The 26,975-nt window shown below is 45.4% G+C and overlaps 1 protein-coding gene across 1 annotated transcript; it reads left to right on the forward strand.

The window, feature by feature from the left end:
* Positions 1 to 2,068: 2,068 nt before the first annotated feature.
* Positions 2,069 to 26,512, forward strand: ZBTB40 (zinc finger and BTB domain containing 40). The gene is given in 13 exon segments (XM_072027069.1): positions 2,069 to 2,104; positions 3,958 to 4,382; positions 4,384 to 4,553; positions 4,909 to 5,042; positions 11,491 to 11,686; positions 12,264 to 12,406; positions 14,690 to 14,702; positions 19,689 to 19,822; positions 20,499 to 20,650; positions 25,483 to 25,611; positions 25,613 to 25,876; positions 25,878 to 25,897; positions 26,352 to 26,512. Coding segments are annotated over 13 exon segments (1,977 nt in total).
* The last annotated feature ends 463 nt before the right edge of the window (positions 26,513 to 26,975 follow it).

Raw genomic sequence — 26,975 nt, forward strand, 5'->3', positions numbered from 1 at the left:
AAAGACAGAGCTTAAAGTTGGAAAGCAAATAAAAGCTGTATATTATACCTCTTTATGCATTGAAATTGTGCTGGTAAAATGATGGTTCTCCCTGTTTTTAGTAAACGAAATTAGCAATAAGAAGCCTGCAACATAACATAAGCAAGGGGATTTGGGGTAATGTATTAAATATAACAGGAAAAAAAGTCTTGAGAGTGCTGTTGAGTGGGAAGATGGAAAATCACAGGCCTAAAAGTTGGTCTAATTTTTCTACCTCCAAAGTTGGTATTTGTAATGGTTTTGGCTGGGATACAGTTAAATTTTCATCATAGAGGCTGACCAACTAACCGGCTTCAAATATATATATATTTTTCGACTGTCCTCTATCACATACTTTTCCACCTAATATCACATGATTATTTTTTTTTCTGAATTCCCCTGGAGAAGCTAGCAGCCCTTGGCTGCGACAGGTAACTTTAAAATTCAGAAAGGAAAAACAAAGCATCAACAACAACAAAAGCAGTGGTCTTATCTTTGAGCCTGGCTCAAAGAGGATGCGGAAAAGCAGTTTTAGGCTGAAAAAGTGACAAATGGCTTTTTCTCCCCAGCAGAGCTGGCAGAGGCAGATAGCTTGCACTCTGCAAGCACTCATCACTATTGAAGTATCAGTTATCTGCTCTCAGAGAGATTCCTAGTTCAGCCCAGTCCTGCAGGCATATCTCCCAAAAGTCAGCTAGAAGACAGCTGGGAGATGAAGCCAGACAAATTCAGGTAAAAAATGAGGCGTGTATTTCAACAGTTAGGATAACTTAGTATGGCAGTGGAGGGTTCTCCCCCTAAGCATCAGTTCTTACCATGACTGGCCACCTTTCAGGAAGAGAAGTTTTAGCCAGAGCCAAGGTATCAAGCCCAGAACTCTAGGAGGCAGTGGCAGGTGAGAAGTCAGATTGCTGGTGGTGGTCTTTTCTGGCCCTAAGCTTCGAATAAAAGCTTGAAAATTGTTATAAGTGGCAGGCAGTTGCCTTGACAATGGTCTTGGCAATCACCCCCCATTAAGAAAACGTTTATTCTCGTTGGTAATACGGGATCCTTGTGTCCCTATAATGAAGGAAATAAAATGTATTTTAACAAATATATCTAGTCTAATTGCTCAGAATTAGAAACACAAAACACATTTTCTGTTGCTCTTAATTGCTATAATAAAGAAGGGGAGGTGATTTTAGGCTGCTTAGGGCTTTACTGTTTTGAGTTGTCATGGGCAAATATATCTTCAATATTCTTGCCAGGAACAGAGTGAGCAGACGGTGCTGCTGCTTCTTCCAGCTTACAACTGTGGAAGTGATAGCTTTTATGCATAAGGCTATTCATGGCAAAGTGAGCAGAAATCTCTTCTTCCAGGGCACTGATGTTTCTTGCTTGTCCTTTTGTAGGAAGATCCACAGCTATTATCACTTAACCAGCAGACCTGATTTCATCTCAGATACTGGAAGTCCTTTAACTCCAGGCAAGGAGTGGGCGGACTAAAATTGCTATTACACTAAGCCTGGCAAACGAAATGGGTCTCTTTCTTCTCCCACATTCAGTAGCAACTCAGCTGACATCAACTTGGTTGCCTGTGATTTACAACAGTGTGGGAGGATAACAGAGCCTGTGTGTTTAATAGGCTCTAGGTGCAGGTGGCCAGTCCTATGTGAGGGGCTGGATCTGAGACTTGCAAAGTAGCGCTGATGAGCCACAGACCAGACAGCCTTTGGTAATGATGTTCCTGGAGGAGCAGAGTGCTGGGTCCTGGGAAGCAGGAGGATGGGGTATCAGTGACTGCTTAGGTTTCCCTACCTTCAGGAGAAGGACCCACCTACCTTGTGCTCCTACTCAGTGGTATTCACATGGAGAACATGATGACTCTGTTTTGAGGTGAGGCCAAAACCATTTGGCATTTTAGCCTGACTTTCTGATGATTGAAAAGGAAGGTGCATTGCACTCGGCATTTAAAACATGGGGGAGCTCTTGGCTGAGACGGAGTTGCTGCCATGGATGGGTGGTATCCACCCGTCAGATTACTCAGCCATCTGTAGTTTTTATAAAAGCGATGTCTTCTGGTTCCTTCTGCCTTTCCACAGATGCGGTAGGCAGCACCACGCACTAGGACAGCTTGAGTCCTGCCTGCATGTGGGCAAGAGGTCCTGCTTCCAACAAACTCTGAACTCCAAAGGGGCCAGTGCCTTGTGGGAGTGAGCTGCCAACTCAACCTGTGCCCAGTGTCTGCTTTCCTGCCCCCAGGACTTTGGTGCAAGCTGGGTGTTATTAGCTTGCTTCTGTGCGAGGCAGTGCTTAAGGGTGGTATATGCGCTTCGGCTCATTAAAGCTCATGCCCTGGTGATAGGCAATGTTCTTTCTGTTCTCTATGAGAGAATAGGAAGCTAGGTGCAAAGATGTTAAGCAGATGAAGGTCATGTAAATGGTATTTATCCAGGTGCTCTTCCTCTAGCACTCATGCTGTTCTGTTTCAGCATCATTGCCAGCACCGGTGTTAGGCATCCTAATGTATAGACAAGACAGTAACATCTTTATCTTGTCTAGCATAGACAAAAACTCTAGATACCCTGCTGATAAAAATTCTGCTGGCAGATGTCTTATCACTTCTCCCTACAGCAACATGGAAAAAAGAAGAAGGAAAAAAAAAAAGAAGGAGATGCTCTAGTAGATGAGATTTGGCCTGTGGACATCTCCCTCTCAGTGCTGTACATGGCCTGCTCTCCGGCACTCCCTGCAAATGCTAAAACCATGCCTGAAAATCCTTTGTGGCAGCACTTGCAGAGCAGTGTAGGGCTCGCTCCTGGCAGTGGTTGCCAGAGGTGGCAGCAGCCTGTGCCAGCCTGTACCAGCTCAAAAAGAAGCAGAGGAAGAAAAATATGGGGATAACCTATTTTGGGGGCCTCCTATTGTTTTAAACATTTGTCTTCTGGGGGATTCATCCAGTGTTGACTCTCTCTGCCCAAGAATTAATCCTTGCATAGCAGCTGAGAGGTCAGATGCCCGTCGTCTGGTTGAGAGATGTCCCGCTCTGCTCTGTGCTGGTGTGGGACACACCAGTACTGTGTATGGTTTGGGGCACCACAGTATAAAAAGTACAATAAACTATTAAAGAGCGTCCACAGGAGGCTACAAAGATGGTGAATGGTCTAGACTGGGAGATGTATGAGGAGCGGCTGAGGTCCCTGGGTTTGTTGAGCCCAGAGCAGAGCAGGCCAGGAGAAGGCCTCATGGCAGCCTGCAGCTCCCTCATGAGGGGAGTGGAGGGGTAGGAGCTGAGCTCTGCTCTCTGGGGACCTGAGAAAAAGCCTAGGGAGAAGACGTGGACCATGTCATGTCCCTGATAAGTCAACGTATTAGGATTGTGGTGTGCCAGGAAGGGAGGTGCTGACAAGCCTGAGCTGCAAGCAGTCATCTGTCTTCACTGCTCAGATGATCCTGCTCATCTTAGCAGTGATGTGGGGAGAAACTTATCTGCTCCCAAACTGCTTAGTGCTTTGTAAGTCAAAACCGACACTTCACATTCTCCTCTGCATTTGATAGATAGTCTGAGCAGGTCTTCCTGCATTGGTTCGTCTAATTCTTGGGTGCAGACAGTGTGTGGCACTGCAGTGCCTGATCTGAAGAGCACTCACATCTTAGAGCTCTGTGGTAGGAGTCATGTCTGGGAGTTTCTTTTCTCCTTTTTGTAACTCCTGGGACTTAACTTTCACACCTAAGCTCTTGCTGAAATATTTATGTTTGAACAGTGTCTGGACTCTGCAGCTTTAGTTGGGTAAGATGCTGAATTTGGGGAGTCTCAGTTAAGAATGGAGCCTCTTCTTGCTGTAACCACTAAACTGCAGTGTAATAATCTACTAGGGGGTGTAAACTGAAAAATGATTTTTGCTCCCTTTTGCTAATAGGATCCTTTGTTTTTTCTTTAGCTGGACCTTGTGAAAGCAGCGTGGAGACCAAGGCAAAAGGAGGCCACTAGATCCTAGAGCCATGGAGCTTCCCAGTTACAGCAAGCAGTTGCTGCAGCAGCTGTACACACTCTGCAAGGAGCAGCACTTCTGCGATTGCACCATCTTCATTGGGACTGTTCATTTTAGAGCGCACAAGATTGTTTTGGCTGCTGCCAGTCTGCTTTTTAAATCCTTGTTGGATAGCACAGGTACCATCTCCATTGATGCTTCTGTGGTGATACCTGAGGGGTTTGGGCTGTTGCTGGAGATGATGTACACTGGCAAACTCCCGATGGGGAAACACGACTTCACCAAAGTCATCTCTGTGTCAGACTGTCTGCAGATGTTTGATGTGGCTGTTAGTTGCAAAAACCTCCTTAGAGACCTCCTCAGCTGCTCCAGTCAGGATCAGATAGTGAGAGGACTCCAGTGAGACAGCAGAGTCATCTGGAAACAACACCGAAGCTGATAATCTGCCCCAGTCTGAAAAAAATCCTGCAGAAGAAAAAACAGATACCTTCGTGATTGTTTCTCTCTTAGTGCTTTACCAGAGCTGTAGTGAGCAAAACTTTTCTATCCATGCATGTGATTGCATCTGATGTACAGTGGGATCTGTGTTAGTGCAGAACATGGGGTGGTAACACAATCTTTGTAACAGTAAGTGCACAGGGTTGCCTGCTAATACCACCTTATCTTTTAAACTTGTGTTCAGCATGGGAGGAAAACAGAGGCTGCAATGGATTTAAAATAAATGTTCCATTTATAACTAGTGTTAAATAAACTGTTGGTTTTTCCTCCAGGCTGCGTGATATCTTTAGAAGGGATTTGTGAGTCACAGTTTTCATATTACAGCCAATGTGCTGGTTACAAACTGATGCTTTTCAATCACATCATGCTTTTTGTGAATCCCTTCAATTAGCAAATAACTCATCTTGTTTCTCTCACACAGCAGCAGAGAGCAAAAGCTGTAAACTGGATTTCTTTCTCTGATATGAAAGTGTTTTCTCTGAGGCCCATTCTAATGCCCAGGCTGTGCTGAGAAGACTGGAAGAGTGCAGAGAAATTGATGCCTCTCAAAGGGAGGTAGGTGTGTTTATTGGAAAAATAATACAAGTCTTTTCTTCTCCACCCTGCTGAGGGCTAGAATAGTTTGGGCCCTGTTTAGGAAATCTTTTCATGGGGAAACTGGGGCTCTGGTGCTTTGTTGTTTGAAGGGCAAATCGTGCTCACCTGAACAACACCCTTGAGAAGCATCTGTAAGAGCAAGCTGCTCCTGCGTGTAGGTAAGGAGGTAACTAAGTAGGTAAGGTGTCCTGCCCTGAAGACATCTTCAGTGCCTGGTAGGACAGCTCTGGCACTCCTTCTGTTTATGGCATTTGCTTTGGGAACTGTATCAACAGGGCAATGACTGACACATGAGATCCTCAAACAGACTTCCTGAGCCCATGGTGGTGGCTTGCTGTGGAGCATCTGCTCTGCTCTGCTTTGCAGGCTGTTCACCAGGAGTGTCACAGGTGGGGACGGATGTGTGGCATGTCAGCCTGCTGTCCCATGACGCTTCTCCTGGTGGCGTGCCACTTTAAAAGCAATCATTGCAGGTGAATGATGCTCAGGTGGGTGTTGGAAGATAGTTGAATCTAGGGCTTGGTTAGTGCTGGAGGATATTGTGGGCTCTGAACAACAGATGCCAGCCATCAGAGTAGCTCAAAGCCACCGAAGAAGCAGCAGGTTACATCTGCAGTGGCACTACTGAAGTTCCTGTATTTGTGTAGTGGCCATGCAGGGGCTGATTGAGGGGCACTGCTTGAGCACAGTGTCTGGGGAAGAGCTGCAGCTGTGAAGCATTTGCTGAGCTCACCTGGGCTGCTTCTGATGGAGCTGTTTTTAGGCCAGGCTGCCTGGCTGCATGAATTGCCCTCTATAGTTTTTCTGTATGTAACGCAATAAGAGCATGGCAGTTTTGTTGCCAACATTTTGGAGACTCTGTGGTTAGCCTGACTTTTGACGTCGAGAACTCATGTTCCCCAGATTAGAGGGCAGAGACCTGTAGGTTTTACAAGCTCACTGGGAGAGAAGCTGTCTGGGTTTCAGTTACCAGGGCCCAGCAGTACCAGCATGTCTGTGTGACATGGGATGTTTTGGCCAAGACAGCTTTCTGCTTTTGAAAACCAAAGTCAACATCTTTACTAGAAAAAAAAAAAAAAAAAAAAAAAAAAAAAGTATGACAGCAGGTAGGAGAATTTCTTTGAGGAATACAGATTTATTTTCTGATGAGCCTTTGAATGTTCACGGGAGGAAAGTCTGTTCTCTTAGTAGCTGACCCCTTTGATGATGTTCAATTTAAAAATGCTGGAGCTTCAGGAGGGAGATGTAGGTCCTAATTCATGGTTGCAGCTGCAAGCCTGGTCAGGCTGACGAGCACCTTTGAGTGCATTGCTCTCTGCATGCCTGCAGAAAGATTACATTTCTGTGTGTTTGTTCATCTTCCGGATTAGAAAATGATGTCAGGTTTAAGGTTTTACCCACTGGTAATTGAAGCTTGACTGGAGCAGTGCTGCGGAGAGGGTGCTGTACTCACAGGACATGGACAGGCGCTGCCAGGGGGCATCCTGTGCCACTGTGTCCCCCTCACCTGCTAACACCTCTTGCTGCAGGTAGGCAAGAACACTGCCTTACTTCTGTAATGGCCTAGGAGCCCCATTTTCTGTTGCTTTGCAGTAACTATAATGTTTTGAGTTTCTTCAGGCCTGGCAGATGAGGTTGGTGGGCCCTTTTATGCCATATGCCCTGCCTGTTTTGCTCCCAAATGAGCTGTAGGGCCCACATGGGGGAAGCTGCAGAGCTCAGAGACAGTCTGGGTATCTGACTGCAGAATGGCACCTGGACAATTTTTCTGTAGCTGTAAATAAATGCTGAATAAATGAGAAATGGATTTTCTTTAAGCCTTGCAGAAAAATCACTTCTCAGCTGCAACAAGCATGAAAAGTGTCAGCCCCAAAGGCAGTGGGGAGGGGGGATGCAGCTCAGTGTAAGTAAGGGCTTAGGCAAAAACTCTCAGCTCAGCCTATTCCGTTGCTCTCTGAGCTCCTGCTGGGATAAGCAGGATCTGTCGGCGCTGGCACCAGGCTGGGCTCTGTTTTCAGCAGAGGGTGTTGCTTTTACCCCTAAGGGCCCTGTGTTTTCTTCGAGGCCACCACACAGTGGTATATTTGATGCTTAAAGTGTAAGTTCAGCTCAGAAGAGCCCAGCTCGGGATGTGTAATTAGGGCTGAAATTGTGTCAGTGGTAGGAAGTTATTGGTTTTTTTTCCTCTCTTGTTGTTGTTGTTGTTTCCTTTTCATATTATTTTACCAGTTACTTGCTTGAAGTCTCTTGGGTGCCTCAGGATAAGTAAAATCAATCTGGAAAACAGTGAGATGGCTGTAGATGTAACCATGCAGTGCGATGAGCTGCCTTTTTTTCATGCTGTATAGTCTGGTGGGGAGTGCTTGCCGTGCTGCAGAGGAGAGTTCCCATTCCTCATGCCTGTCCTCCTGCTCACGAGTCCTTTCTGGGTGTATTGTCCCTATATGCAAGCAGTATTGGGTTTTTGACGCACAGCACTGGGGCTCGGGGGTGTTGTTGGGGTTTTACCAGCTGCTTTTAGAGCCAAGGCTGCTCTGGCTTTAAGCTCCTTAGGTTTCAGTGAGAGTTTGCTTTAGACATCTCCCTGTTTCTGTTCCTTTGCTCGTGTTTGCCCCGTGTTTTATGGGGTTGTGCTGTGCTTCCTTTCAGCATTGCTGCCTTATTTCCAGGTACATCCAGCAGAAGTTTAAGTTGCAGGATTTCTTGCCTTGCTTTTGTTAGAATTTTTCCTTTTCTCTAAGATTGTTGCTACCTTCTGCTCCCTGGACCAAAAAATGCAGATGTACCCTTATAAGTTGGTTTTCTATTTACGATGATGTGTTTTTGGGGTGTTGTTTTTGTTTTGAAGTCTCTCCTGTGTAACTCACATAAACTATTCCTATCTAATTTGGTTCTGGCCTGGATGAAACCTGCTTGGAAATGAGAACAAGACTGAAATTGCAGTAATTTGGGGAAGCGTAGAAGAGCTTTGCTGGTGTCAACTCTTATCTTCCTGTGCTCTCTTAGAGAAACTCAATTCAAATTATTGCACAGCTCATTTGTTCCCTCTTCTACTGGTTTCAGATGAAGTGGGGGAGCGTTGATTCTCTAGTGCAGAATAAATGTCACTGTGCTTGTGGATCATTTCCACTGCATATGGGCCTGTCCAATTATCGCTGTCCTTCATTTGCAGCTGCAGGAATTTCTGGATGCAGCGGAAAAAGGTTTGCTGTTACCTTCTGCATCCTGATTAGGAGCACGAGCTTGCGGGTTTGCCTGTTTTCCTGGTGGCAAACCTGCAGAAACTTTTTCATTGCTCTGCTCTTCTTGCATGGAAGTTTTGGCTGAGCTTTAACTCTTGTTGTGCACAGCAAGCAGGAGCCAGCATCCTCCATGGCACCGTCCTGATGCTGGAGTCTCCCTCGTAGGTCACTTACAAATGCAGGTTTGGTGGAGGAGGAAACACAAACAAAATATTTCAGTGAACTGAACTAGCAGCGGGAATGTAGTTTTCCCCTTATTACTGTATGCTAATGATATGTCATACATATAATGTATTGTACCAGTGGTAACTGGTTGACTTCATGGCTTGGTTGTAGTCGAGGAGCTTTTCTGTGGGCCAGAACTGGCTGCCTGCAGTTGGAGACTTTGCAGCTGGCAGTGGATTGTGCAGCTTTCCTCAGGGAAGGAAGCTAGGGCTGAGTTATTGATGCAGAATTTACCGTGCTCAGGGGTGAGTCTTGGAGCTGAGTGTGTCTGGGATTATGAGGGAAGGGAAAGCAAGGTTTGAGTGCCACCCTAAGCCTCCTGGCTTTCCAGCCTGTCTCTTGAAGGTCTCTCCCACCACTTTTAGGTGCATTAGTGCTGAAGCTGCTGCTTAAGGGAGATCACTCAGCAGTAGTAAAGTGGCTTTTTGCAGAGATCTCTTGCACCTGAGGCATGTCTCACAGTGGGAGCAGAAGCACGGATGAGATGTGAAAATCCACCTACAGGAAAAAGGTGAGGCTGTGGATTAGCGGCCAGCTGGATTTGTGCTTGCACTGCCTGCTGCTCTGCCTCTCTCCCACATCCCTGTGTGAAATCTGCAGGCTCATTTATGGGTCATTGCACGTGGGATTTTCACTACTTTCCCACCTGGTTTACTCCAGGGAATTTTAGAAGAAGCAAAAGAATTTGAAGCGTGAAGGAGAAGTGGGGAAGAGCAAGAGATCCTGCAGTGGGATGAGGGGATGTAGCAGTGTAGGAACTGAAGGTTTTAGGAAAGAAATCCCCCAAATGTGGAAGTTGATATGAAGATAGGGGACATATCTTCTGTGGTGTTTCTTACCCCGGGGCTGCTGTGGAACTGGGGAGGTTTAAGATGAACTGGGAGGACGTTCTCATGGTGTGTGATCGTTGAGGTACTGGTAGGGCTGTAAGCAGCTGGGGCATTGCAGGCACCACGACTGACACCTGCGGTCAGGGCTGAATTTCTCAGTGGACTTTGATGCCATTTGGTGGTACAACTCAAGCTGAAGTCAGTTCTTAGTGACTTGGTTTCCCTGCCCCCATGGAAATCGCCCTAGCCTGTCTCTTGCCCCAGTCTAGAAGCTGACTGCATGCTGCTTTGTGCCGATTTGGCCATGAAGGGTTTTGCAAGTGTCCTAAGCAGTGAAAGCCTGAGAGATGAGGCTACAACACGTGGGCACCTTACCACTGAATGGAAGCTGGAATTCCAGCTTCATATCACTATTTCTCCATTTCTTCCAGGTTCTGTGGGAGCTGTTTTTGCTTCAAAGTAAGTCTAAAATGCACCACGCACTCCTTCAAAACAATGCTAAAAGGCTGTTGCTCCCACTGAGCAATGTGTCTGAGGAAAGGTCTTCCAGAAACAGCCTATAAATAGCAGAGCCTTTCAGTTTCTGAAAACTCATTTCCATTAACGAAAACCATGCACCGAGGAAGGGATGTTAAGTGGATCTCTAGGCAGTAATGCTGTGCTGATTTTAATTAAAAATAAATAAATAAATAAATTACAACAATGCAAGTTACTTTTCATACATATTAAAAACATGCATATGGCAAGGTGCTGAGCACCTTTGGGAAGGTGAGCTTCGAGATATTTTGCAGGATCAGTCTCATCTGGTAGGGGCCAGACATGCAAACCTTGAGAACAAACACGATCTGGTTATCAAGTCTTATTAAAAATTGATGCTTGGATTAAAAAAAATACCTTTCAGTTTGTTCTTCAGCACATCTGCTGCATCTCTCTCTCTCTTTTTTTTTTTTTTATTTATTTCATTTATAACAGAGCCCTTCATGTCTACGTCTCTCTGTTTGGCAGGAAAAATGCCGTTAGTGGGTAAGAACTGGGACTCCTGCAGCTCCCCCTCTGTGGACGCTCCTTGCAATAGGTCATTGCACTGTCACGCTGCCCTAAAATATGAGCATTTACACCTGCCAGGAAAAGCAAGTCCAGCATCCCCCTGGTGTGGCCTCAAGCAGTTACATTCAGTCTTTTTATCATAGAAATAAAAATGACAATGACAGCAGAAAATGGCCGTTATCTCAGGAGCTGGGCTAAGCTCTCCACTTCAAAGGTGCTTTTATAGCATCCCTGGAGTCTCTAATAAAGGATGCCTGCTCTGAAAGGCTGGCATCTCTTGTGGAGAGCTGGGGAGCGTGTGTCTTTAGGGGCAATATTTACAGCGTTAAAGGGCTCCAGGGAAATGGGAGCAAGAGTTCCAGCTTATTTCTTTTCCTTTTATTTCCATAACTGCACAGTCTTGTTTGCCTCTGGTTGCTCTTTTGGGTCACTGGAGTGGATTTTGGAGCTCTGAGCTTGATAACCAGGTGTGCTGAGAGCCCACAACAGACAGCACTTGTGTGCCTTATCTCCAAAGCGTGTGCCCAAAGCCAGGAGATGTGACTCCATTGTGATTTGGGGATGGGAATTCCTCAAAGTCCCACCTAAAATGTTCTCTGCTCTCTATGCAAGTGCTCTCCTTGTTCTGCACTGATACCTTGTATTCCCTCCTCTAGTCTTGGGCTTCTTAAATAAGTGTTTACAATCTTATAAGGTCAGCTAGCTATTAGGATTTTGCTGTTAGGAGAGCCCTGGTCGGAAGAGGTGTGTTTGGGGCTGGAACGGGGCCATTCACCAGCTCCCATCGGCAGGACTCACTGCAAGGAGAAGAGCTGGCAGGCAGGGCTTGTTGCCCCCCTTGCTGGGGCTGGTGGCCACAGCCCAGACATCTCCTGGGGCTGAATTCAGTGCAGGCAGGGCCTCAGGGAGCTCAACCTCTGCTGATGTGCATGTGTATATGGGTTTCTATGTTTTATTTTTTTTCCTCCCCTCGAGAAAACCCCCAGAATTCTGCTTTTTGCTTGTATCAGGCAGTTGGCCGTGCTGTTAAACCTTCCCTGAGCTTTGCCTGTTCTCTTGTAGGCTCTGGTTGCCTGTCTGGCAGAGGCAGGGGAACAGTCGGTGCTCACAAAGCTGTTGGGCAAAGTGAAGGATGCGCAGCCCCTGGATGCACAGACCCTTGTGTCCTTACCGAAGCTGTTTCAAGATGTGAATCCCACGCTGAGAGCAGCCTTGCTGGAGAAGGAACAGGACAGTGGAGAAGCTCTGCAGCAAACAGGTAGAGAACTGGTCCTGGTTCTGGCACAATGAGTGGTTAACATACAGACAAAGCACCTTCAGCAACCTGGTCACGTCCCCCTGGCAGGCTGCAGTTTTCCAGCATTTGTTCAATCCTTGTATCCTTACTCAGATACAGGAGGCTTATTGTGTGCTGGCCACGATCCTGGCGTGTTTCTGTTCCACAGCAGCAGGTTGTGGGCAGCACAGGGCTCTCCCCATCGCTGCCTGGAGGGTTGGATCGATGGCTGCACGGCCAACGTGGGCCAGAGCACAGCTGAGCCTCAGGATTGAAAGCTCCTTTCTTAGCGGAGTCTGACACAAAGTAGTGGCCTTGCAAACCTGGTGTTAACCTCCAGCTTGCTTTATGGCTTTGTGCTCTGTTAGATAAATGAGACGTTTTCCTTTCACAGAGTTTAAAGAGAATCATAAAGTGGTTTTTCTCTGCTGCTTGTGCTTGGGATGAGCTTTGCTATTCACTTAGATCTTTCACAAAGTCTCACTCGCTTCAGGAGCCTGTCAGTTCCTTCAGACTGACTTGTTTCTTCTCTTGTGCTTCTGAATCCCTTTCCCCCCAGAGAGCACGAAAGAGGGAGAGATGCTGACTGCTCGTTTGCTGGGATGCAGGGAGGAGCTGATCCAGAGCGTGACACAGCTGAGCCCCATCATAGAGTTCCTGGAGGCAGCAGAAGAGGGATTCCTGACCGCCCTGGAGAAGCGGGTAACAAATCTGTGAGAAGGAAAGCTTTGTGGGCGAGGGGTGTACGTGTGTGTCTGCAAGGCACTGTCTTTCCATGTGGTTATTCACAGGGTGATTTCCCTTTGCACAGCATGGACTGCTTGTGAGCTGTGGGAATAATGAGAGCTGAACTGGGAAGGGTGCCTCAGGGTGAACTGGCCAGTGTGCAGATTGTCCCTAAAAGCTGCGACTGGGGCAGAGGAGGCACCAAGTGTTTCTCAGTCTCTTTAAATACCTTTTTGTGAGCCTCTAGAAGACTCTGCAGTGCAATTTGTTTTCAGCAGAACCATTACAACCCTGTGCTGCCTGCATGTCATCACGTCCTTGTGTACTCAGTTACCTTTCAGCTGGCTCTCCCAGCATCTGTTTTCTTTAACTCTGGGCACACAGTTGCCTGCAAGTGTAGCACGCCCATTGACTGATTTTTATTTATTTATTTGCTTATTGTTTGATGTCTTGAATGCAGCAGTTGGTGTGGAGGACTGTTGCTTTCCTGTAAGCAGTTGCATTATGTATGTTGATTTCAAGAAGCCATGAAGAGGAGAAAAAAAAAAAAAGTAGTGTAAAACCTGCTTTCTTTATTTTTGTTTTGAGGCAAACTGGCTGTACCCTGCCTGTGCAGCTGAAACTTGCAGGTGTCCTGGCGTGCTGCGTTCAGCACATAGCTTGCACACCTCCTGTCCTAGTTTGTCACATCGGTTAGTTCCCCTGACATAGGATTATAGGGATTGGAAAGCACTGTTGTGCTCAGTGACATGAATGATGTCTGCTTTCTGTCTGAGTGAGCCTGACCGGAGCCACGACATGCTGCTTGAAAACCCTTGCTCATCTTGTAAATGCCTCGGTTTCTGTCTTGCTCTCTTGCACGCAATCCCTGACAAGGTTTCCAGCACAGGGCAGCCTTGGATATAGCTACAGCTGATTGCAGGAGGGCCAGAGAAAGTGCTGCTAGCAGAGCATCCACCTTATCCTCGTGGGCTGGGGGGTGAGTAGCAGCTGATGAATTTTCTCCTCTGAAAGCAGCACGTCTGAGCCTGGGAGGGGATGTGAGAAGAGGGAGAGAGGTGTGAGTGCAGCGAAGGGCTTGGAAGCTGCCAGGGTTGTTGTGGCTGTCAGCAGAGGTCTGCAAGGGTGCTGAGCTCCCAGCCATAAAAACTGCATCAAAAGTGGGGACTTCAGAATTTTTCTCACACCCCTGTTCACATCGGAATCCAGCCTTTGCTTTTAAAAGCTGCACCTCTTCCCTGCGCTCTTTTTTTTTTGTGTGTGGCCTTCATAAATTCAGGTAGTTAAAACACAGCCATTTTTTATCTCCCTTCCCATGTGGGGGGAAAAAAAAAAAACAAAACATTCTGCTGTCATAGTTCTGACCCTTGGGCATAGGATCCGGTATTTAATTGCGTGATCATACGCTCTGGTGTTCACAGGACTTCTGCCTTGGTGAAGGGGTAGTGTTATTCAATATTTCTTTTATCCTCTTCAGTTGCTGCCTGCTCCCAGACTGTTTGCTGCAGAGCCTCCAAACCCTGCTCTGAATATAAAATTCTCTTCTTCTCTGTGGGTTCCCTTTTTGCCCTTGTTTTAGCTGCACTGGGAGGTGAGGCACAGGGAAGTAAGGTGCAAATTGCCAAGTGTAGACTGAACTGAGGAACAGGGGTCCTAGGGGTTCTTTTGTCTTTTTTTATTTATATATTTATTTATTTTAAGGTCCGCTTTATTTGTTTGCGCTGTGTTTTTGTTGTTGTTGTTGTTTTTTTTTCCCTAGCCAAGTGGAAATGTGCATAATTATTTCAAAGTTAACTTGATTATAACGGTGGAACTGTGGCATATGTGCACTTGAGATCTCTGGTGTCTTAGGTGTGGCACTGGGAAAACTTAACATGGAATTCAGCTGCCACCTCTGAAGGTTTCATCTTACCTGATTCTTGCAGAACCACACCAGAGCTCTGGGCTGGCAGAGATACGATCTAGTTCTCCAAGGTTTCATAAAGATGAGGCTTTTATTTTTCTTCTTGCAGATACTGCCTCATTAGTGACACATTTATTCATTAAGAGAAACATGAGTCTTACGTGTAATAGCCTTTTTTTCTAGACAACTAGGATCGTTCTCTGTCTAGTCCAAGCTGTGCATGGAGCAAGTCTGTTTTTCTTTGCTCAAAAAACACTACATGGTGAAGTGAAGCCCCTTTGCAACTCTCAGGTTTTGTAGAGAACTTTTTATCTAGCAATTCCATTTTTGAGTGCTTAACTTTGTGTCTTTTTTAGTCTTTGAGAGGAGGTAGAGTGGAGGATCTGGGGTATGGCTTGGGTGCAAAATCTTAAGAAAAGGAAAACAAATTTGGATGAAATGGAAGGGAGGGGTAATCCCTTGTGCATGGCATCCCTTGGCTTAGGTTGTCACATAGTTCAAAGTCACCAGTCCATGGTGCAGCCCTGAACTTGGAGCAGTAGAGTGGCTGTAAAAAAAAAAAAAAACACCCCCCATCTTTTCCTTCTGTCCAGACCTCTTCTAGAAGGCACTGGGCATTTTACCAGCTGGTAGCCATCTGGTCTATATGTTGACATCTCACGTCATTGAAGTGTTGGCGTTCCCCCTTCACATCTGGTTGTGGTAGGGCAGGGCTCTCAGGTGACTGCAGACCTTGCTGCCACGGTTTCCAGCCTGCCTCACCCCACCTGCTTGGCACACCTGGCTCCTGCTTACTTCTTGCACCATCCCTCCATCACTCTACTCCTCTCCAGCTCCCCTGCATGAGCTCCTGCTGCTCTTCCCTCTTGGCCTTTTATGTTGTTCCCGTTTACCTCCCCTTTAGCTCCACTGCCTACACAACCTGGTGCCCAAATCAAACTGCCTTGGAGCTGGGACAAGTGTTAAAGACCACACAAGCAAGAATATCTGCACAGGATATTCACTGCCTGGGATATGCACTGACCTTGGGCTGCAGGGCTGGTTCTCACTCTTGGCTCTCCCAGCTGCTTTTGTGCAGTAGTTTTTTGTTTTGTTTTGTTTTGTTTTTTTAGCTATCTGAAACTGGCCCTTATCTAACATGGGTTACAAAGGCCACCCCTGCAGCCCCCACTACCAAAACCCTACCACATAACCCCAACACAGGCTGGTTGAAGTGCAGTGCAGATACCTGCCAGGGAGCAGCAACAGGTTCCAGGATGTGCTCTCCAAAAGGATGCTATTCTTGTACCCCTCCTGTGTTCTCTTAAAAGATGACTTCAGACTGAGAGACCAAAAGTCAGCTTAGTGTGAATTAGACGGAAGGATATGCCAACAAGTTCACTAACAGAGTTCTGGCTACAAAAGGACAGATTTTTCGAAATGAGAGAAACTAATTAATGAGTTCAGCTGCTCATAAGAGCTCAGGAGGAGCTGTTGGGTTCTTTTCTTTTATGTTAAAGGTATGAGAACTGTCTGAAGTTTGCATCCCCAACAAGAGAGGAGAATTTGTATGAGAGGTTGCAGACCTGAGTGAATGTATAACTTGAAGAGGAATATTAGGCCAAGTAAAGAACCTGCCAGGAATGGCTCGAACAGCAGACAGACAAAGAAATTTACTTTAGAGGTCTGAAAATGTATGTAATTAGAGAGGCTTGCAGCATGTCAGACTGTTGGGAATCACAGTGTATACTGAGATAAGTAACAAACGTTTGATCAAGTAAAGAAAAAGGATAATGAGAGGAGATGACCCGCAAACTCATGGCTGAGCCAAAGGACAAATCCAGGAGAGCTTTGGTGAAGAGATACAAGAATAGAAATTTCCTGAAGTGAAACCACAACTCAGAGAGCAAAGGGGGGGATTCTGGCTTATCATCCAGCAGAGTGGGGGAGCTCACACACATAGTTATGAGAGCAATGGCAAGGTTTATGGAGGCATTTTTCAAGTTGGAAGTAGTCCCTACAAAGGGGCTAAAACTAGGACATGTGTGTAGGAGTGGGAAGCAGTGATCAGGCAACCAGAGCTATGGCTGCACAGGAATATGCACTGGAAAAGGCTGGAAGGCATATGTAATTGAAGCACTGCATGTAAGTCAAGAAATGGGATAAAATGAAGCAAAGGTGTTCAAGTAAATTGTTTCTGCCTGACCTGGAATCTTTATTTGATGAGATAAAAATGGAGTTTTCTGCCTCAATCTAGACTTGAGCAAAGCATTTGAATTTCATGTGGGGAAATTGTTAAACTAAAGGAAATGGTGATCCTAAAAAGAGGATGTAGCTGATTGGGAAATAACTACAGGTTGTGCTGAAGGCAGGACTGACATGTTGCAGCAAGGTTACCAGTGCCTTTCTTGGTGCTCAATTAATTGTATCACTAATGTTGTTGACACAAATATCAAACCATGCTAGGAGGACTTGCTGATGAGCAAAACTGGGAACTTTTGCCTACACAGAGGAGGATCTGCAAGTGGGAGAAGAATTATCTGTATGGGGATGTAAGTAGTGAGAATTGAATGAAGCAGTCGTATAAAATTCAGTAACAAGAGGTAAGAGTAGTACCTTGTCTGAAATACTGTGTGCAGTTCTAGTCGTGTTCAAAAAGGATGAATTTGTACTGAAGTAGAGGCAGTTCTGCAGTTGTTAAGATCAGGGGAGTGGAGAAGCTATTCTACAAGAGAAGCTGCTTTATTTAGACAAGTATACTGAAGACTGAGAAGGAATATGATCATGCTCTTATAAAGAAATTGGAGAGGAGGAATAGAGTAAATACAGAGTTTAGAAGAGCTTTTTAAGCTAAAAGATAGCGTTGGCACATGAACTAGTGGGTATACACTGGCCATGAATAAATTTAAGCTGAAAATTAGAAGAATCAACAGGGGAATGAGACTGTAGAAGAGCTTTCCAACCAGAGGAAAGTGAGCAAAATGGATAACTAGTTTTAGGATAGATCTTAATAATTTTATTTATGGGATTGTATAACATAGTGTTTATGACAGCAGTGAGATGGACTGGTAACCTACCAAGTTCCTTCCAGTTCTACATTATAAATGCTTAGGAACACAGAGAGTAGGTCAACATGTATTTGGGAGATGGCTTTGCCTTGTAGGAACCTTGAGCATGAATTTAGTAGGACCCCTGTAGAGGAATCAGTGTGTGTGTGTACACACTTTGGTGATCCCCTCTCATTCCCCACGAATCTGTACTGGCTGTGCTGGGGAGGTGTTACAGTGGCATGCTAGAGCTTTTCCAAGCTACACTGATTATGTCTCACACATAAGATGTCTCATGTGGCCTCATCATAGAAATAATCATTCAATTAATAGAGTGTTTATTTAATGAGTCATCTTTTTTTCATCTCATCTTCAAGTGACAAACAGAAAAAATGGGGGAAATGAGGGAAAAGAGACTGCCAATTTAAAAAGTACTTGCTAAGAATATTAAATGAAAAATGGTTTTGAACTCTGTCCTTGAAATATTTTTGTTTGTTTGTTAACAACTTGCAAGAGCAAGAGTTGGTGTAAGAAACCACCCAGATAGTTTCCAAGGTTTCAAATGATAAAGTCATCTGGGTCCCATACTTAGTGTCCCCAATAGACATCTTTGCAATGGATAGCTAGTCCCCTTCTTATTTCTGGTGGTTTTTTTTGTTGTTGTTTTTGTTTTTGTTGCCTGCCTATGGTGGTACTGGGACGTGGAGTCCTCAGCTTTCAGTTGGTGGCACAGCCTTCCGAGTTGGGCTGGATTTAGGCACAAGTCTGAGCAATTCAGATAGAGCGGCAAATTTCCCTGGCTCTGAAGTGACTTGAAAATTAAAAGCTAAATCAATATGCAGTGAAATGTAAATGATTGTTTAATAGAAAGCAAAACTGCACTCATAATGCTGATAACTTCTTCTGTAGCAAACATTCCCGACAGGCAGTTTGCTTTGTCATTTGTTAAGCATGATTGCCTTCTTGAAACACCAGACTCCCAACATGGTTAATTATCTGGTGGTAATACCCATTCCGAGGAGGAGCATTGCTTAATTACATAGAGTTGAATCTCCTCAAATTGCAGCTTGAACAAACAGAAGCACAAATATTTCTTATCATGAAAATGAAGAGGGAGGGAACGATTTGAGCTGCTCGTGGTAGCCCTTGCCTGTCCTGTAATGTAGTGCTAAGAGACAGGAGTGGTGGAGAGTATGCTCTGGTTATGGAGCTCACCTTGGTATGATGGTGGGATGCTGGGAATGCATTTGTGACAACTCAAGTCTGTGTAATAAAATCAGAAACATTTTGATAGGATAAAGGGAAAAATATTTTTATTTGTAAACCACTCCCTGATCCATATGGGGCATATACATGTCATACCTAAACCTTACAGTGCTCAAGTGCTCGATGAGTTTCCCTCAGCTTCACCAAGATGTCTCCACTCCAGTAAGTCTTTTTCCAAGGAGTTTTTCATACTAGCTCAAAATCATCCCCTGATTATTCCACAGTCTCCACTGCCTCCTTCACCACCTTGGAGAGCTTTCTCTTCCTACCTGACACTGTGTGTCTCCTAGGTCCCAAGGACTGTGTTTTCTTTTCACCAAGCTGTGTGTTTTTCACTGCTTTCCTCCCAAGTAGTGCCTTGTGAGTAATTGATCTTTCTGTTTGAAACTGAACCAAAATGATTAGAAAATGTAAGCATGCAAACAAAAAATATGCACAGATGTCTTGGATGAACTATAGTTTTTTATTTTGGATTCTCCTATGAAAATATCACTATGCATCTTCTCCAAGTTTGTAACTCTAGCAGTGGAAAAAAAAAATCAGGTTCATCCACTTGGCAATTTCCAGTTTTATTTATAAACTAGTCTGGGGACAAGTACAATCATTTTTGGGGACAAGTACAATTATTTTTGGTACACAGTGTATTTTCCCCAAATCTCTTCATTACCCTGAGTAAGGATTGTTTTTTTTTTTGTTTTTTTTTTTTTTTCCTTTCTTGAATTATTCTGTTGTATTCTCATACTGTGGTATCTATAAAAGGTTGTGGTTTTACTCTAAAGTCATTGTTTCTCAGATTCATCAGGTCAAGCCTCAGCAGATTCAGCTTGGAATTAGATGTGAGAGGAAGGAATGAGGTTGAATGTGCATTTTTTTAGTGTAAGGGAGAGAAGAAGGTGTTACTGCCACTGGACAGTCACAAGTCTGGTTTGTGTTCCCTTAACATTTGCACCAATGATGACTCAGCCCACTCAGTTCTTGATTCTGTTGGTATGGGTGTTAGGCCTTTAGGTTCTCCTTGGGTTTTGTATTTGTAAATAACTTTATTTTTTATTTTCCTCTTCAGTGGCCACCAGTGAAAGCAGAGCCACTGAGATCATCCTGCGGCACATCAAGTGGATCTTGGAGACCATTAGGCAGAGAGCAGACCTGGAGGGCTTGGCTCCAGGGGAAGCAGGACTCACAGAAGCAGTAAAAGAGGTATGAGGGGATGATGCAGTGTGTACCCCAGCTGCCTTTTGAAGCCAGCACAATTTGGGGCTCAGAATCTGGACAAGCCCTAGCATGCACTGAAATCAGGGGATGTTACTTAGGTCAGGCAAGGCATTCAGAGTTGGAGGCATCCCTCTGCTGAAGTGAGAGCATGCTGCGTGTTTTATATAAATCTGCAGGAGGTTCTAGGTGAAATAAATTGCCAGTGAGCTTTTCAGTTGGTAAAAATGTGGATATGCAGACACAGAAAATTCGGTTCTGTTCTGGATGGGTGTTGAAATCTTAGAAGATTTGGATTTGGAAGTGAGAGAAAAGCCCAGGGAAAGTTGTGTATGAAAGACAGATTTACAAGTTGGGTAAACTTGTAAGCTCTATTTCCATGGAGAAGTAGTTTTCAGTAAGCTAATACCAAATCAGAAAGTTTGAGAATGAATTTATTGGAACTCGGTTTAGTCCTGAAATTCTTTCAGCTCATGCACATGTATCATTGGAGGGTAAAGACTTGTTTGGAAAGATTTTTTTTTTTTTGCTGGTTTCTCAGAGCAGGTTCCCAGCAGAAAAGATGAAACAGAAAAAGTGAACATGCCCTCACTCCCAGACCATCCCATCCCTTGACAGCCCAAAATTTCTGCCATGTGATGTTTTCTTCTTCTTACTTCTGTAGCTACCGAGTATTTCTGCTCAGAAGGAAAGTTCTGAGGCCTCCCTGAAAGCAGCTCTGAGTGCAGCACAGGAGAAGTCTGTCCAGGCCATCAAGATCTGTCAGCTGCTGTACAATGTCCGTGAGTCTTTCCCAGACCTGCAGCACCTTGGAGTGCAAATTTCTCCTGCTGCTAAAGTGCATCAGACAAACGTGTCTGCTTCTTGAGAGCTGTGGAGACTAACTGACCCCATACTGGTATTCCTTAGGTGTGCTTGCAATTCTCCATGCTAGCCTTTGCTCTGGAGACATTTAAGCAACTCATTTACATTGCTTGTAGCTATGTTAGGCTATTTCTCAGAATTTTTATCCATACCTGTGGGGTTTCTTTGATTCTCCTTGTTGCATACTGTTGGATCTATATGAATTTGGACTTCCATTATAATCTGTTGACTTTGTATATGTGTGAGTACTTCACAGGCTGATTGTGAAAAGCTCACATCTGAGTGCACTTATGTTGTGAAAGAATGACAGTGATGGTGCAGTTTGTAGCCCCAGACTATTTTCTGAGTTAATTGTCTCACCATGCCTTAATTTGGTTTTGCTATATATACACTTTGCGAAGCAAATGATCCCCTAGGAGAGTCCCACAGCAGTAGGGAAATGTTACATACTGTACCAGTTTGGCAAAGGTAATTTCCTGAACTCCAGAAACAAATGCATAGCAATAACCATGTGTGAGACCCTGCCCTGAGCTGTGGGATGCTTTCCGGCTGAGCTGAATTGTGCCTCTGCATCCGTTATTTGAAGGAAGAATGCTTAAGAGGATTTGGTGCTTTAATGGAAAAGATAAGAGAACTAGAAAAGTAACTGCAGGTTTGCATTCTCTTGAATGCAAACGTGACTTGCTTATTCTGTTTTCTCGCATGTTTTTATGGCATCATATTTCCCAGTTTGTCCAGGTATGGATTTTTTGGCTGCGTAGTCTGATGGATGTGCATGGTGTGATTTTTATCCAAGCACAGACAAGTTCAGTTCAGTCCATCCCTATTTACTTGTGGTGTTAGAGCTGCATAGCTAACAGTGCAGGCTGGGAACACTCACAGACTGCTTGCTAGATAGAGTAAATGGCTTTTATTAAGGTCTTGTCTTTTTTTTTAGGGGTAGGAAATTTAATTGGTTGGTTTGACAATTTAAGTCAGAGCCATGATTGGTCTTTATGAATGAACGTAAGCCTCCTGACTTTGACACTTGCCATTTTTTTTTATGTTTGTCAGTAACAAGCAAAGGAAATGTTCCATCCCTGCCAGGAAGGGGTAGAGAGAGAGGTGCCGTTCATTAGCTTGTCTCATTCTTGAGCAATAGGGAAAGGTGGTAGGGGATTGAAGAGTGGTAGGTGGGATTAGGTGGCTCAGAGCAGTGCATGCATAGAAGAAATCAAGGACTGGGCTTACTGCTCCAGCCACAGGGCTCAGAAGGTCACACGCTCTGCTCATCTTCCTCAAGTTCTTCCTACGTATTGAGTTCCTTAGCCTGAATGGTCCCCTGAGAGGTGTCCTATACTGTAGATCCATTATTTGTGCTCAGTTCTGATTTAGGTTCCCTCTTATAATGTCTTACAATGTTCCCCCTTATAATGTAAAGAGCTGCTGCCAATCCAGGTGGCTTTTTTGCCTGGTCATGGCTCTGATGAAGGTTTCCAGAGTAAAGCTGGTTCCTTCTTATCTGCCATTCCTTCTCTGTTCCCCACTGAAGCTCTGGTCACCTGCTTTACTTCTCTTGACCCTGTCTAACCACGAGATCATAGAATTACAGAATGGTTCAGGTTGGAAGGAACCTTAAAGATCATCCAGTTCCAACCCCCTTGCCACGGGCAGGGATGCCACCCACTAGATCAGGTTGCCCAGGACCTTCTCCAACCTTGTCTTGAACACCTCCAGGGATGGGGCATCCACAGCCTCTCTGGGTAACCTGTGCAGTGCCTCACACCCTCTGAGTGAAGAATTTCCTCCTAACATTCAAGAGCGTGTAAGCCAACAAAAATTGCATGTGTCTTTGAATGTCCATACCACCTTAGCTGTTTGATACCTTGCAGAGGGAGTCAGCTGAATCGCTCTGACAGATGCCTGCTTCTCTGGCCCTGATATCAAAGAGAGCAGACTGCTGTTACTAAGTGTCTTTGCAGGGCTTCAAGCCAAGGTTGAGACAAAATCAGGCAAGAAGCAGCATGAAAAACAAGAGCCCTGGAAAAATGGTATTTATTTGGTAAAAACGTTTTTGTATGAATCAATCAGAGGAGAATTGCCAGTTACCAGTCTTTCTTTGGCATTCTATGGATCTTTACAATGAACTTCCTTATCTTAGTTTTTCTACTGGTCTCCTTAACTCTGCTATCACAGCTTACCAGCCCTGAATGTTGCAGATTGCAGTTATGGATCAACAACCATGTAGCTCATAGCATGAAATGTGAATGACAACTGAGAGCCTCATGTTTGAGAGATGTGAGCTTGCACTAAAAACGGAGGAAATCTCACATTTCTGAAGAACATATGTGCCCCATGGAGACACATGCAGTTTGCATTTCCATTTGAAAGCTATGGTTTTTTTACATCTCTATCACAGAGAGAAAGAAAATACATCTCTGATACCTAATGTAGGTGAGCTGAACCACTTGACAAGCACCAGGACTTCCTGTGGAGGAAGCTTCATCCTTTGATGCCACGCTCAGCATCATCAAAGTAATGGCTTGGCTTCTCTGATGGAGGTACAATATGAAGTCTGTTGTTTTTTCCTCAGGTCTCTTCTGTAGCTGGGTTGCTTTTACTATTGGCAGCTGGTGCTTAAAAGGACAAGGTTTGTCTGTTCCAGCCAACTCCACAATCTCTTCACTAGCTAGCTGCTTTCCAGGTCTCTGTAGAGTCATGTCTTGGGAGATCTGGTTTGTCAAAATATGCGTAATTTTCAGATCTCAGAGATGTGTCAAGATCTCCAGACAGGGTTTTTGTCTGTGTAATGCTGCGTTTAAAAAAGGCAGTTGGCATTTAACTTAGGCCTGAGTCAGCCATTGCAATTCTTAAATTGGAGGGTCTGCAAGTAAACTTCCATGCTCTCCTGTATAACTTTTGTCCATGGCTCCATGCATGTCAGCAAACATTTGACCTTCATGTGCTTCCTGACAGGGGATAGATGCAAAAATGTAGGCAGGGTTTTCTTCCAGCTTAAGCTAAGAAGTAGGAGAGACTGGTCATACATCAAGGGGGTCTCTGCTCCTGGAGTCACATACTCCAGTATCCACCAGGATGACAAACTCAGCAGATCGCTTATGAAAGAGAAAGAGAACTCACTGTGAAATACGCCATAATTAACAGCAGGATTTTTCTTCCAGTGCTGGATGTCTTTGCCACCAGAGAACACAAAGAGGAACAAAGTGCCCGAGTCCCAGAGGAGTGCACAGTCAGCAGTTCCTGTCTCAGGCATTGCTGATGTACACAGACCCTCAGGATCTGTGGGCTCCCCGGAGGGTAAGCCAGGGGCATGACCAAGGCAGTTTTAGTTCTGGAAATCTACATTCCTGTAAGGTCACGCAGCCTAACAGGTAAGAGGGTGTCTTGAAGATTGGTGTGACTCTGAAGTCACTTGTCGTGAGGTGCTTCTGACCGCTTTACCGTGCTGACATCCCTTGTAATCCTGAGCAGTGCATCACAGGCATAAGAGCAGGGGAGCCAGGGGCTGGCTTGTAGCCCACTGCACTCTGTGGCACAACTTTTATTTACTTCAGCTGGACACAAGTTATGCTCCTGCTGCTGTAGCACTTCTACACATCCAGTTCTGGTTTCCTTAAAGCTGATATCTTCACGTACATTCATCTCTTTTCAACGTTCAACATTTCTGGGAGGTTTAAAGATTCTTGTTTGCTTAGATCAGAGAAACTGACAGTGGGTCACAGGAATGTGGGAAGAGACCTTAGAGGTGAAGGGTGCGTGGTGCTGTTTTGACAGAGGGGGGCAAACTGGAAAACAATCTTACGGTCTGTTTTTCTCCCTTGATATAGTCAGGGGTTGGTGGGTCACCGCTTGACATCTTCAGATTTCTGAGTCAGTGTGCATTGGAATTATGTCAACTAGCTTCTAGCTGCTTGGAAATTCGGGGCGGTATCACCATGCAGGGAGAAAACTTGTCTGAGCTCTTCCCGTAGTGAGGAAGGCAGAAATGAAGCTTTTCAAATACAGGATGAATTTCCTGTGCATTGGCAAAAGAAGTCTGCAGTGGTTTCCATGGCCACACAATGCATGGTTCTCAGTATAACAAAGAAGCCAAATATATCTGTTTGTATTTTGATTTCTTCCATATGTGTATTCCCTGTGGGTCTTTTCTGTAGACCGAGATCCTAGGTGAGTTTTCCAGCTTTTGCTTTTTGAGATGATGGTGTTACAGGGACTCAGAAAAGCGTTAGAGTTTGTAAGAAGTGAATGTAATGAGTCATTTAAAATACCTCAGGGCCCTAACCAGAAGACTCAAAAAGGTTGTAGCAAGATTGTGTTCTCTTTCAAAGAGTTTGTGTTTGGGAAGTGTTCCTGAGGTTTCTTGTAATTAATAGCTGGATATCCACTCTCAATGGCAGAATTAGTGAGACAGCATCATCCCTGAGGCTCAGATGTTCAAACATTTAAGCATGGCCATAACTTCACACGCTTGAGCAAGAGGCAGACTCTTAGAAGCAACAGTTGTTCCAGTCCTCACCAAGTGAGGAGCAAGCTCTTTGGAAAATCTGGATGTTTCTCTTGTCACCTAACCCAGGCCCTAGTATGTGTGGGTGGAAAAGGTAAAGGACTGCTTCTTTGTGCCTTGTACCATGCATTGCCAGAACTGCTTTTGGGCAAAGCCATTGTGGTGTCTCAGTGTGTCCACTGATTCATGCCCATTCCTGCTGTGTAGGGGTGATTCCCTGCATGGGAGAATTCAGGAGACGAGGAACCAGGGGGCTGGTGTTCAGTCCTGCTGGTCACAGTGAAACAGGAGTTGTTTTGTACACAGGGCTCTTGATGGAAGGAAATAGAGAGGAACCTGGGATCAGGAAGCGGAAGGTGAACAGTGAGTCCCAAGCTGAAGCTCTTGACAAAGAAGAGGATAGGGCAGGAACCGAAGGAACCACAAGGGAAAACTTCTTCCAAGAAGACTTTTATCTGCAAAGCTTGTGATAAGAGCTTCCACTTCTACTGCTGCCTAAAGGTGCACATGAAATGTTGTTGGGTGGCCAGAGGAAAACAAATCCAGTGTAAGGGGTGCACTGAAGTCAAATCTACAAAGAAGGAGCTGGAGAAACATCAGCTGGAGGTCCATGGAGTGGTGGGGATGGCCAAGAAGAAGAAGAGGTGTCTCCCTGTGGCATGTGGCATCTATGGCTGAGTTTGCTCATGCCTCAGGTAGGGTTGGTGATAGCAGGGTGGGAAAAATGGGGTTTGTCCTGTGTACATGCTGTGAAGAAGGCTGGACAACATAATAAAGTGATAGTCTGAAATTTCTTCCCCTCTGCAGCTCTGAGAGTGCCATGTGAGGGAAATGCAGCTCAGCTTGTTTCTCCTGCCCCACTGAGCACAACTACTTTCTGATTAGTTCTTCCCTAATTGGTTTTCCACTTGGCTCATCAAGGAAAAGTGGGGCTACTGGCAAATTTAAAAGCCTCCAAAAATAACTGAGCTGTTCCAGTTCTGTGGCTGGCACAGCAGGACCAGTAAGAGGCGTTGTGTCTCTTTGCCCTCCTCGTGGCCAGCTCGTGGTGCCCAGGTGGGCTGGGATGAAGCTGCGGGAGGCACCTGGCTGTCAGAAGCTGTCCCTGGGTTCCTGTGCTGGGCACTGGTGCTGCCCTGATATCCCCAGGGATGCAGTACCACAAGCTGATGGAGCATTTTGACAAAAAACCCTTCTCCTGCGAGGAGTGTGGGGCCAAATTTGCATCCAATTCCACCCTGAAGAACCACCTGTGGCCACCTTGGGATGCTCAGCACTGTAGTGCCCCTCCAGCTCACCCTGGGAGGTGAAGAGTTCCCCGCAGAGCCCACAGGGCTGCTCGAATTGCTCAGCAGTGACATGGTGCTGCAGGGCCCCTGGGATGCAGAAAGAGGCTGAGCAGTACGAGTAGCAAACCTGGGGGCTCTGCGCTTGGGGTGCAAGGGTCAGGGTCAGCCCAAAAGCACAGGGAGCTGCAAATGGCCAGGATGTGCAGGGCTGAAACCCAGCAGGGACTCACTGCATCATGTGAGTCCCTTCTCCCTGATACCCCACTCGTTTACAGGTTCCCGTGGTGGATTCATGGTGTCCTGTGGCGTGTTGGAAGCCACTCCGACATTTCCTTTGGAATAATCCTACCCACAGCATCAAACCACAGAGGCCTGAGCCACCACAGCCCAGATTGTGCAGGTAAGGACTGCTCTGTGCTGCAGCCCCCTGGATTCATCCCTCCACCCCTTCCAACCCTCTTGTTCTTCCCCAAATCCACTTCTC

The sequence above is a fragment of the Anas platyrhynchos genome, chromosome 22, assembly GCF_047663525.1.
Source record: "Anas platyrhynchos isolate ZD024472 breed Pekin duck chromosome 22, IASCAAS_PekinDuck_T2T, whole genome shotgun sequence".
In the NCBI taxonomy this organism is placed as follows: Eukaryota; Metazoa; Chordata; class Aves; order Anseriformes; family Anatidae; genus Anas; species Anas platyrhynchos.